Here is a 12609-nt window from a genome sequence, read left to right on the forward strand (position 1 = left end):
GGAATGAATAGTTTAGGGGTCTGGAGCTCAGATGTGATATGCCTGCTTCATAGGTAGAGAGGAGGTTATAAAATGATCCGGGAGGCTGAGAGGAGCCCTGTGTGAGCAGGGACCAGGTGGTCCCAGACCTAGTAGCCCAACACTCCTAAAGGGGCTTGGCGGGGGCATTCATGGAGGGAAGAGAGCACAGTAGCCGGGCAGGGGCACCTGGGGCGGGTAGACAATGCAAGAGGCCATAGGCACTGCCCGAGAGCCCAGGAGGGAGGTGATGGTGGCTTCATGGAGTAGAGGCAGCTGTGGTCATCAAAAGCCTCCTCGGTCCTGATTGGGCTCTGAGGGATTTTGTCACAGGACAGGTGACTGCCACAGGAGAGGGGTGGCACCCAAGGGGTAGAAACGCACACAGAAGCGGTCTGCCTGGCGCACCTCACAGAGCTCCCAGCGCAAGGCACAGCGTCCCCCCTGCCCCCGGCCTCATTAGTCAAGAACAGACTTTCTCCCGTCAGAACATGTGTTCCTGTCGCAGACAAAGGACGCGTCGGGAAGCCCTGGCAGAGCAGGTTGCAAGGAACCGCGCTTGGAGCTACGTGGGAGCCACGTGGGGGCCAGCAGCGACACTCCCAGCACCTGCGACTGGGGTTTTCACTTTTATTTTCAGGGATAACTCAGCAGGCTTGAGCCAGCTGGGGAATCTCTTCCTTGGAAGGCTCTAAAAGGCACCCTCCTCTCACCTTTGCCCAGAACGCCTGTCTTGGATCTGCAGTCTGGGCCAAAGGAAGCAGAACGCGGGCTTCCCTGGTGGCGCAGTGGTTGAGAGTCCGCCTGCCGATGCAGCAGACACAGGTTCGTGCCCCGGTCCGGGAAGATCCCACGTGCCACGGAGCGGCTGGGCCCGTGAGCCATGGCCGCTGAGCCTGCGCGTCCGGAGCCTGTGCTCCGCAACGGGAGAGGCCACAACAGTGAGAGGCCCGCGTACCGCAAAAAACAAACAAACAAACAAACAAAAAGGAAGCAGAACGGGGCCACTGCTGGAAGCCGGTGGGGGGGAGCAGAATCTGAAGTCACTTTCTGGGTCAGGCAGGTGCTTCGTTTAGCTCTAGGGCTTGATGGTGAGTGCATCTCGTTCAGATGTTTGTTTTTAAACTTTAATTAATAGACTATTTTTGAGAGCAGTTTTAGGTTGGCAGCAAAATCGAGGAGGAAGTGAAATTCGCCTACACCCCCTGCCCCACCCCACCCACAGGCTCCCTCCATCACCATCCCCCCGCCCCCGGGATGGTACGTTCGTTACAGCTGGTGAACCTACAAGACACATCCTTATCACCCAGAGTTCTCAGTTCGCACTAGGGTTTACTCTGTGTCGTACACTCTATGAGTTTGGACAAATGTATGTGTCCATCATTATAACATCATACAGAATAGTTTCATTGCCCTAAAAATGCTCTGTGCTTCACCCATTCATCCGTCTCCCTGCTAACTCCTGGAAGCCACTGATTTTTATTTTTACCGTCTCCATTGTTTTGCCTTTCCCAGAATGTCACATGGTTGAAATCATGCGGTAAGTAGCCTTTGCAAATGGGCTTCTTTCACTCAGTAATAAGCATTTAAAGTTCCCCCGTGTCTTTTCAGGGTCTGATAGCTCATTTCTTTTTAGCATTGGGTCATATTCCATTGCCTGGATGTTTACTTATTCATTCAACTACCGAAGGACACCTTGGTTGCTTCTAAGTCTTGGCAATTATGAATAAAGCTGCTAAAATCTCCATGTGCCGGTTTTCATGGGCGTCATTTTTTCTTTCTCGATGCTTTTGCTTTCACTCTTTGTGGCTTTTCAGCTTAAAGGAATTTGACTGGTGAGAAAGCTGTGCTGACAAATGTTTACCCCTTGTCCCACCCAAATCCAGGATAGGGACTAGGTGTGGGCCTCCAGACCACTAAGCCAGCCAGTACGGAAGATGCTCTGGGGCTGCCGCCATGGGAGCCAGCACACGGGTTCAGGAGGCAAAAAGCCTGGTTTCGACCCGCTGCTCTGACTTTAGTGTGTCATCCAGTGAGGAACGCTGCCCCTCTGAGCTTCAGTTTCCTCCCGTCAAAAGGGAGGCAGCAAGGTTGACTAGGGCGCCATCAGAATTCCCCGGGATGGTGGCTGCGGAGCCTGAGCAATGCAGGGCACGGAAACAGCACTGCATAAAAGGTCACAGGAATGGGTGCGTGACCAAGATTAAAAGGAGAGACTGATGTGGTAAGCCCCAACCTCAGCTGCCCTGTCTTGAGAGGACACTCCCTCGAAACCCCCATTCACTTTGATCTACTTTCATTAGTACAGGAGAGCAGCTCAGACTCTTTCATACCCACTCCACCTTTCTCAATTTCAGTCATTAAATGTCAGTGCAATTAACTTATGAGGGAAAGGGCAAGGATGATAAACCAGAAAACAGCTAAAAATGTTGAGGATTCTAATGAAAAAGAATGTATATGTACGTATCACTGACTCACTTTGCTGTACCGCAGAATTTAACCCAACCTTGTAAATCAACTCTACTTCAATAAATTTTTTTTTTTTTAAATGTTGAGGATTCTTGGTTGTCAGGATTTTTGATGAAGTTTGAGGTCAGTGCAAGTGTTTTGCTGATCTTCTCTTCCCGGAGGTTTTAGGATGTGTTCTTTGGGCTCAGCGTCAGTGCCAGGCTTTCAAAGATGAAGCACACTGCTTACCCTGGGTATGGTTTCAGACTTTGTGTTCCAGATCTAATGACTCATCAGAAGACAGCACAATGGAAAAGGCACGAAGGCAGACAGGCAGCTGGGAGATGATGCCCGGATTATCTGTGAACGAACGCGAGACGGGTGTGCCTCGGGCTCTCCCTTACTGCCCACAGCATTTATGACCCTTTCTGGGGGGCGATGCCCATGAAACCATGTGAGCTTTCCCGTTTTGCAAAGTCATTCTCACAAAACAGCCACTAACATCATTACTGCTTCAGAGATGGGTCAAGTGAAAATTATACCACCCTGGAAATATGGGTCTTCAGTTACAAATGTCACTGGGTAGCATCAGGCAAAGGGGATAACGGCCGAGTGCTTAAGGGAGGGCTTGAAGCTCACGCAGCCCAATATCAAAACAACAAACAACCGGGCTTCCCTGGTGGCGCAGTGGTTGAAAGTCCGCCTGCCGATGCAGGGGACACGGGTTTGTGACCCGGTCCGGTAGGATCCCACATGCCGCGGAGCGGCTGGGCCCGTGAGCCATGGTCGCTAAGCCTGCACGTCCGGAGCCTGTGCTCCGCAACGGGAGAGGTTACAACAGTGAGAGGCCAGCGTACCGCAAAAAAAAAAAAAAAAAAAAAAAAAAAACACCAATCCAAAATTGGGCAGAAGACCTAAATAGACATTTCTCCAAAGAAGATATACAGATTGCCAACAAACACATGAAAGAATGCTCAACATCATTAGAGAAATGCAAATCAAAACTACAATGAGGTATCACCTCATACCAGTCAGAATGGCCATCATCAAAAAATCTACAAACAATAAATGCTGGAGAGGGTGTGGAGAAAAGGGAACCCTCCTGCACTGTTGGTGGGAATGTAAATTGATACAGCCACTATGGAGAACAGTATGGAGGTTCCTTAAAAAACTACAAATAGAACCACCATATGACCCAGCAATCCCACTACGGGGCATATACCCTGAGAAAACCATAATTCAAAAAGTGTCATGTACCAAAATGTTCATTGCAGCTCTATTTACAATAGCCAGGACATGGAAGCAACCTAAGTTGCTTCGACAGATGAATGGATAAAGAAGATGTGACACATATATACAATGGAATATTACTCAGCCATAAAAAGAAATGAAATTGAGTTATTTGTAGTGAGGTGGATGGACCTAGAGTCTGTCATACAGAGTGAAGTAAGCCAGAAAGAGAAAAACAAATACCGTATGCTAACACATAGATATGGAATCTAAAAAAAAAAAAAAAAAAAGGTCATGAAGAACCTCGGGGCAAGACGGGAATAAAGATGCAGCCCTACTAGAGAATGGGAAGGAGATCAGCTCGGTGCTTTGTGACCACCTAGAGGGGTAGGATAGGGAGGGTGGGAGGGAGGGAGACGCAAGAGGGAAGAGATATGGGGACATATGCATATGTATAACTGATTCACTTTGTTATAAAACAGAAACTAACACACCATTGTAAAGCAATCATACTCCAATAAAGATGTTAAAAAAAAAAAAAAAAAGAGAGAGAGGGCTTGAAGCCAGGCACTTGAGTTCCAATGAAGCAGGTTTACCTTCCTTCTTGCTGTGTGACTTCAGGCTGGTTACTTAACGGCTCTGTGCCTCACTATCCTCATCAGTAAAATGGGGATCCTACAGTGGTGGTGGAGGAGGAAGAGGAGATGGGGTGAAAGAGGATCAGGCAGTGCATGTACAAAAGCTTACCTGACCCAGTGAGACACGTGTAACAGAATACTATTTTCATAAAGCATCTGAACCAGTCTTCATTTTTAGTTGTTTAACTAATAATGCGTTTGTTAGGGTTTATTTCATTTGATGTTTGCTGATTCTTGGCAGGCACCACACGGAGGCAGCTTTTAAAGTTCTAGATAAAACAGCAGCCTAACGGCAGGAAGGCTTCCGCTCTTTACATGCTCCACCCATATATATATATATTTTTTTTGTGTGGTACGCGAGCCTCTCACTGTTGTGGCTTCTCCCGTTGCGGAGCACAGGCTCCGGACGCGCAGGCTCAGCGGCCATGGCTCACGGGCCCAGCCGCTCCGCGGCATGTGGGATCTTCCCAGACCGGGGCACGAACCCGCGTCCCCTGCACCGGCAGGCGGACTCTCAACCACTGCGTCACCAGGGAAGCCCCTCCACCTATATTTTGATGGAAACACCAGAGGACCATTGGCTCCGGGTGGGAGCCAGTGCGGACAGCAGCGAGTCAGCCCAGCTGGGCCCCAGAAGCAGGACACAGATGGGTTTGGAGGCCCGGGTAGCTAGGCCCAAGGTCTCCTGCAAAGACCATGGCCCTTCTGATGTGGGCTTCCAACACGTGGGCACTGTTTGATTCCAGGAACGGGCCTTGTGCTTGGCAGACCGACTCCTTCCTGTGAGCTGTGGCTCAGTGCATCCTGGGGGTGCAGGGGGACACATGCTCAGAAATGTCACCAACAATACTTGTTTCAAGACAGCGGTGGCTTTTCAAGTGAGTATCCTGATGGTCCGCTCATATCCAGGTGGCCAACAGTCACATCCCATAGGCCAATTCTGGTGACAGTTCTTCAGAACCATGTGGGGTCCCTGCAGGAGAGGTGGGCAGTGGCACGTGAACATGGCTTTTAAACACCTTTGTTTTAAAACACCTTTGTGCTGAGTCTTACAACCAGCTCAGCCCGGAGGACCCAGTAGAAACCTATTTGCCATCGTGGCACTAAGCCACCCCGGCGCTGCCATGCCCCGACCTACCCATAACCACCTTCGGAGGAGAAGGCAGCTTTCGTCATAACCCGGAACCCGCACCGCCCCACTCGCCCAGACACGGGCCCCCTTCCACACAACCTCAGCGAGCCCGGCCCTGACCTGAGTGGCATTTACCAAAATGGGCCCAGCACCCTCGCCGGCCAATCAAAGCACCACCATCGGAGGCTCGGGCCTGTCTAGAGCATTAACCAGGTGGAGACAAGCACTGAGCGGGTTCTTGTAAATACATGCTGCCCTTCACCCTGTCCACCAGACGTGGGCATTCTTCCAAATTTTCACACAGAAAAGAGCGTGACCCTGTACAGAGCTGCTGGCATGACACCCACTCAGCTGGGCCCGGAAAGCACAGCAAAGGAACTCTTGCACTCAGAGCCTCTCCTGGCCAGAGCATCTCGTAAAGCATCCTGCAGGGCTGGATGGGGACCGGCAAGTGACACAAATGTGCTGGCGAAATCCAGCCCCCGTGATTGGCAGCGTCGCTTGACGTTTCGCAAAAGCTGGAAGCAGAGGACTGGAGCCGGGGGGCCGAGATTGGAAGATGTGTGGGTGAGCGGAGGAAGCTTTGTAGGAGACAGAGAAGAGCGGCAGCTGCTGACCTACCAGCCAATGGGGCTGCTGAGAGACCTGAAAGGGCCAGGATGAGTCACCAACCCAGCAGGGGGCTGAGTCCACACGTCCCATGACCACCTTCTAGAAGTGGTGATGGACCTAGACTACACAGAGATGAAAGGACCAGAAGCCTTGGTCCTAAGAAGGTAAAGACGGGCCGGGTGGCACCGTACAAAAGCCGGGAACTCAGACCTCCTGGGCTTAAATCACAGCTCCCGCTTATTAGCTCTGTGGCTTGGTCAAGATGCCTAATTTCTGAAGAGCCATTTCTTTACCTGTCGAAGGGGATAAATGTGGCATCCACCTCAGGGCTGATCTGAGGATTGAACTACTAGCTAATAAATGTAAGATGCTCAGCATGGTGTCTGTTACACAGCAAGCATCCAACAGACGTCTGCTACTGTGAGTGTCATTAAAGACCAGCACAGTGCCAGGCTGATACCAACAAAAACACTAGCAGCTGTGTTGACCTAGCGGCACGTGCCATCACGGTTAACCCTCACAGCTCCAGTACAAGGGGGACATTATTATTGTTCCACATTTTACACGGGGGAAACTGAGGCTCAAAGACAGTTAACATATATGTCGCTAGTATTTATTGAGTGCTTACTGTGTGCCATGTATTACTTCATTTAATCCCCACAACAGCCATAGGAAGTATTATTATTATCCCCATCTTACAGATGGGAAACAGGCACAGAGAGGTTAGGTAACTCTTCAAATGTCACACAGCCAGTACAGTGTAGACAGTAGAGTGAACCCAAGTCCCTCTAACTTCGAAAGCCATGCTCTTTCAACTCAGCTCTGCCTCCCAGGTTTTAAGGCTAATTCGGGCTGCAAAAACCTCCATCACAGCCCAAAGGAAGAAAAACAATGTCTGTTCTGAGAAGTCTTGTGAAAGCTGAAAGGATGAGTAAGGGGTGCTAGGATGAGCAGCTCCCACAGGACACAGGGCCCCACAGGCCAGTGCAGCCTTGTGACCAAACACATCACGTGCCTACAGCGTGCCAAGCGGTCCTTTCTGCAGCCTTGTATGTAGGCCTACAGACCAAACATAAGCAGGCAAAACTCCAACCCCACCCAGAGCCCTGTGGATCTTTGGGAGATATTGCTGAGTGTTTACAGACAATTCAGGCCCATCAGTCGCCAGGCCGATTCCTTCCAGAGGAACCCTCTGTGATCTCTCCCAAGTGGACGACAGGCCGAAGATAGATGGGCTGGGGGCCGGGCGGGCTCTGACCTCAATGCCACCCAGCACGTCCTCCCCACCTGTGGCAGCATCTCGGCCCCGGGGACCACCAGAGGAGTAGGCCCACGGGCAAAACAGCTGAGGATGAACCCCTGAAGCCACAGGCCATCCTCTGAGTCACCACCTTTAATGAGGAGGCAGGGGAACGCAAAACCCATGCCAGGAGGGAAAGCGTTTACGGGCTCCTTCCTGACTCTACAAGGTCATCTAAGCAGAGAGCAGAGGGACGCACTGCGCTCAGCAGAGCACAGGCGGCTCGCCTGCCGAGCGTCAGTACTGACGAGGGCTTGGCTTTGCTGCGCCTCCTTTCCGCTGCCGCCTTTCACCTCCCACAGCCTCTCCAGTTACGAATTGCTCCTAGAGATCTTGTGGTCGAGGAAGGATTAAGCTCTCAGTCTACGGAACTGAACCTCCCTCCTGTCCGAGGCCCCCCTCTTGACTGCTGACACTTAGAAAGCCTTTAGGCTCTGCTCTGGGCGTAAGCAGGGTCCTCTGTGGTGGGCGCTTCCCCGCAGGCACTCAGGCCCGTGCAAAGTTCCAAGCTAAAGTCTGGCCGCCATATTCATGGGTCCAGCTTCCCAAACTCCTGGAAGCTTTCACGGAGCTAAAAGTGCCCACAGCCCCTTAAGGCCGCGTCTGTTCAAGGACACATCGAGGGGAGCCCCACAAGGTTTAAGATCTATTTCAGAGCCCCAGGCAGCTGGAACCAGCTTCAACCTGCGCCTTCTGAAGACTCAGGACTGTTCTCGGGTCGCATCCTGGTCTCCTGAACCATCTCCCTTTCAGAAAGAGACCTAGTTCCTCAACGGAAGCTCTGGGGTCCCACTCTGCATTCACCCCTCTACCCTCGGCCCTGTGCCTTGCCTGGCACACAGCAGAGGTCCAGAAAATCTTTGCTGACTTACTGCACGGTGTGTGGAGTTAACAGCCTCTCTTTAGTTTGAAAAGCTCCAGGTTCAAGGGCAACTGACCTCAGGCCGCTTTCACGAAGCCAGGGTGGCCAGGCACAGTGTTTACAGCACCGGTAAACCCCCGGGATGATTCTGAAATAACTGGTGCGACCTCAAGCTCAACCAGCAGGGAAAACGTGGTGCAACGAGCAGGCCGTTGACATTATAATCAATTCAAAGAGACTCCAAGCAGCCGTTCCCAGCAAAGAAGGACGCCAGAAAGCAAAGTATGAAGAAGTATTTTAATAGCTCAAACTCCAAGTCACTGTGCTCCCAGTTCTGAAGAGGTTCCTAAAAGAGGCAACTTTGGCCATTTTGGAAGCCAGCGTTCACCCTCCCGTGGTCTCGGCAACTCCCTCCTCTGGATGCTGACTAGGAGGAAAGCATAAGCACGCCTGGTACCATCCTGGTTCCCGTGGGACCTTCCTCTTACCTACACGTTATAGCAACAGGCTTAGCTAGACTAAGATGATGACTCGGTTAAAGAAGGAGACAAACGTCGACTGTCCAAGCAGGAGCAGTCCAAGCTGGCAAGAAAAAGCACGCTGCGTACATACGATACAGAAGGGCGAGCTTCTGCCTGCGGGTTTACAACGTTACACTGGCTTTGCCTACGACCTATCAAGAAGGATTCTGCTGGCCAGTGTTTCTGCTGAACAAGCAACATGGCGGACAAAAGTCTTGGGCATCCAGTGCCACCAGCCCAGAGGCATCATGCATCGTCCACTGGAGAGTCTTTAAGGGAAACATGAAGTCCAGCTCATGCCTCTGCCTACGGGTCGATTTCTTCGGGAATCACGGTGATCATAATGTCTTCATTGCCCCTGCGGACAACCATGTTCAGGGTGCTTTCCTTCTTAATGACGTCGCTGACGTCGTTGGCGGAGACCACGGACTGTCCATTGATGCTAATGATGACATCATTTTCCTTGAGCCCACCACTGCAACACAAAGGGAAATGCGATTGTAATGTTTCCATTCCTCCTGGTCTAACTGCCACGAAAGGTGATCAACTGTACCTCAACAGAGGCACAGTTTAGGACCTAAAAGCCCAGAGCAAACAGGGTGGGGTAATAGTTAACTTATGTGAGACTGGCTTAAACCACCCATGGGTTGCGTTACTTCCTTTTGAGGTTTTTAGGCCACATCATCAATCATGTCCATTGTAGAAATGCCTACCAGCACTTGTATGATCTTATCATAGATGGACTCCAAAGGAGATGAGGATGTACCATCTACCATGTACCAGGACTGTGGCCAACTTGCTTGTAATGGGTGTTACAACTCAGAGAGCAGCTCCTACGGGGATGGGTTGATGGCTCTACTGTGAGACGCCTGCTTTGTGCTGTTGCTGGGACTGTAGCTCTTCTATATGACAGTGTCCAATAAGCGGTTATGGTTCTTAATGGTCTAGCACAGGAGTCAGCGAACTTTTTCTGTACATGGCCAGATAGGAAATATTTTAGGCTTTGCAGGCCAGATGGTCTCCATCACAACAACTCAACCCCGCCGTGGTAGTCCAAAAGCCACCATAGACAATATATAATCTATTGGGCATGGCCGTGACCCAGTAAAACTTCATTTACATAACACTGGAATTTGAATTTCACATCACTTTCATGTGTTCTCATTTAAATTTTTTCAACCACTTAAAAATGCAAAATCTATTCTTTCAGATCTGGTTCCCAGGAAACAGTGGGCCGGCCCCTCCCTGGTCTAGCACCTCTCTCTGGATATTTCGTCGATACAGGTAACAGACCCTGATTGTTAGTTGACCTACTTCTTTTCATGTTATTTTGACGTCCCCTGGGTTATTTTTCTAGAGGTGTGGATAAGTACGGCCTGATTGATAACAGACATCATTAGCGAAGGCTTCAGGAGGAGATGCCTCCAGCAGCCTAGGACAGGACCGCTGCTCGAGGTCTCCGGGACATGGCTCCTTCAAGCCTCTTTCCCCAGCCAGGCCTGTTCTGGAGACTCATAACAAGTCCGACATCACTCTTTCCATCTGATACCCCTCCTCAAGAGGACTTTTGAAGATAGGAAGCAACCTTTTGCTGACGAGTCCTGAGCTGAACCAGGTTGGAAGTTCTGACTGGCAGAGTCGACCAGGGACATCCAACAATTTTGTCAAGGATTCTCACAATCACCTGAGCTAATACGAAAAGAACAGCCCCCTGCCCCCTACCTTCAGGAAACACAAGGGTATTAGGAAAAGGGAAAATAATTCTCACTCACGCTTCTGCGGGGGTATCAGGAATGACTTCGATAATATACGCTCCTGAAAGCACATCTGGGAAGTCTCGGTGGCGATCCTTCAGCTCCTTGGCTTTGCTGCTCAGGACAAACATACCCGTATTACTGTTAGGTAACAACGGGGCTCCTGCCCGGCTTCTCCTCCTTCCCTGATTCTAACGTAAAATTCCTCCAGGGATTTTGATTCTGCTTCAAATTGCCTATTTCCTAGAGTTACTGGATAACAGCAAGGGAAGTGTTTTATCATCATTATTATTAATTGATAGTAGCTCCACTTGAGGAGTCAGTACAGTATAGTGGTCGGCCTGCTTTGGAGTCCCAGCTCTGCCGCTTCCTGACTGTGTGATCTTGGGCGGTTGCTTAACCTCTCTGTGCCTTAGTTTTCTCACCTGTAAAACAGGGATAACGACATGGGGTTGTCGTGAGGACCCGATGAGACCATCTAGGTCCAGCACCTGGCCCAGTGCCAAGCACGTGAGAAATAGTGGGCGGGGTCGCCGTGGCTAGTGACCACTGCCACCACCCATTCATCCAAGCTTTGATACACATGAAATCACTCAGTCCTCGCCACACACCAACACGCCTGCACAGTTAGCCTCATTCCGGAGAGGAGGAAATTGAGGCACTCAGGGGTCAAGTCATCCCAAGGTCACAAGCCAGGAAACAGTAGAGCTGGGACAAGAACCCAGGAAGCTGGACCCCAGGGCCCGTATTCCTTCCTTACGCCTTCACCTCTCAGAGTTCCCAAACAAGACCTGATGCACGTTTCAGTCTTGGCAAGCCAGCTGAGGAAGGTACCACCATTTATTACATGTGTTCACAATTAATAGCTAATTAACTACAATAATTAATACATTAATATTTATATCAATATGTTCTGCTCCTTGCCAACTTTACCTACAAGAGTTTCAAGCGAGCCCTTAGGTACCAGGACTCCTACGATTACACCAGATGTTTTCATCAAGGTTAAAATACCAGTACGTTATGAGTCCGGCAGCCACATACCACAACTTCCACCAGCTCGGGAAAAACAAGCCCATCAGTCATGCTGGGCCTGACGGGCATTCCAGGAGCCTCAGGCCACAGGCGGCAGAGCTGAGGAAAGGCAGGGCGCTCTGGGGCTGAGGGAGGTGTTTCCAGGAGCCTCAGCCCACAGGCGGCAGAGCTAAGGAAAGGCAGGGCGCTCTGGGGCTGAGGGAGGTGTTCGGGGCACTCCTGGAATGTGAGTTTCAACAGAGCAAGCGGTGAAAGGAAGGCATGGGGGAGTGATGAACACCCCGGCTCTTCAGGCCTGCCTTCCAAGAAGAATGGAATCTTCCAGAAGGAAGGGCCTGCTCAGAACCCAGAAACAAACATGAAGGATAAAACAAGAGGCCAAGGCTAACGGTCCTCCTCTCTTTCCTAATGTTACTTAACTGTAACCAGAAACTGAGCTGTCTTGAAGCAAAGTAAGGTTTCCCTTTTAGGGGTGCCAGTGAGAGTCTCCTGAAGTTCAGGTTTGTTTTAAATTTAAGACACAGACAGACACAGACATTCTGTTACCCACCTGGATGTCAGTGACATCATTCGGATGCCAATATACTTCTTCTTGGTGATGGCTTTGCCTGGAAAGGACAACAGAAGGTCAGCCCAGTTGGTGGCTGTGCCGGGTACACCACGAGCCATGGGGTCCAATCCCCCAGTTTGCTGTGTAGAGTCAGGACCATAGGGGGATGCGCTCGGCCTGTGGTTCAAATCCTGACTGGGGTCCTACCTGCCTCCTCTCTTCCCCAGGTAGAAGGTAAACATCACACCTGCAAGGGACCCTGTTGAGCCTCAAACCCCCAGCCTGACTTGAGCAGAAGGTTCAATAAACATTTGTGGAAGGAATGAGCTCCACGAATCTCAGTTTTCTCATCCATAAGATGGGACTAATAATTCCCACCTGATCACGCAAAGGAATTAAATGACATAATGAATAATGAAGTGGAATGATGTACAGAAATCACCCAGGATCATGCCCGGTACATACCAGATTGAACCATGTGACACATTCATGATCATAGGTTGAAAATAGTC

The 12609-nt window shown here is 50.5% G+C and overlaps 1 protein-coding gene across 1 annotated transcript in view; it reads right to left on the reverse strand.

Annotated features, from left to right (window-relative positions):
* Positions 1-8523: 8523 nt before the first annotated feature.
* The window catches only part of HTRA1 (HtrA serine peptidase 1), a 57579-nt gene continuing 53493 nt past the window's right edge, over positions 8524-12609 (reverse strand). Inside the window, exons 7-9 of the mRNA XM_019940169.3 lie at positions 12098-12155; positions 10534-10629; positions 8524-9236 (exon numbers count right to left, since the gene is read on the reverse strand). Of these exons, the coding sequence (XP_019795728.2) occupies positions 9068-9236; positions 10534-10629; positions 12098-12155 (323 nt within the window). The 3' untranslated portion in view covers positions 8524-9067. The remainder of the gene's footprint in view (positions 9237-10533; positions 10630-12097; positions 12156-12609) is intronic.

Source organism: Tursiops truncatus, chromosome 16 (assembly GCF_011762595.2).
Source record: "Tursiops truncatus isolate mTurTru1 chromosome 16, mTurTru1.mat.Y, whole genome shotgun sequence".
NCBI classification, from domain to species: Eukaryota; Metazoa; Chordata; class Mammalia; order Artiodactyla; family Delphinidae; genus Tursiops; species Tursiops truncatus.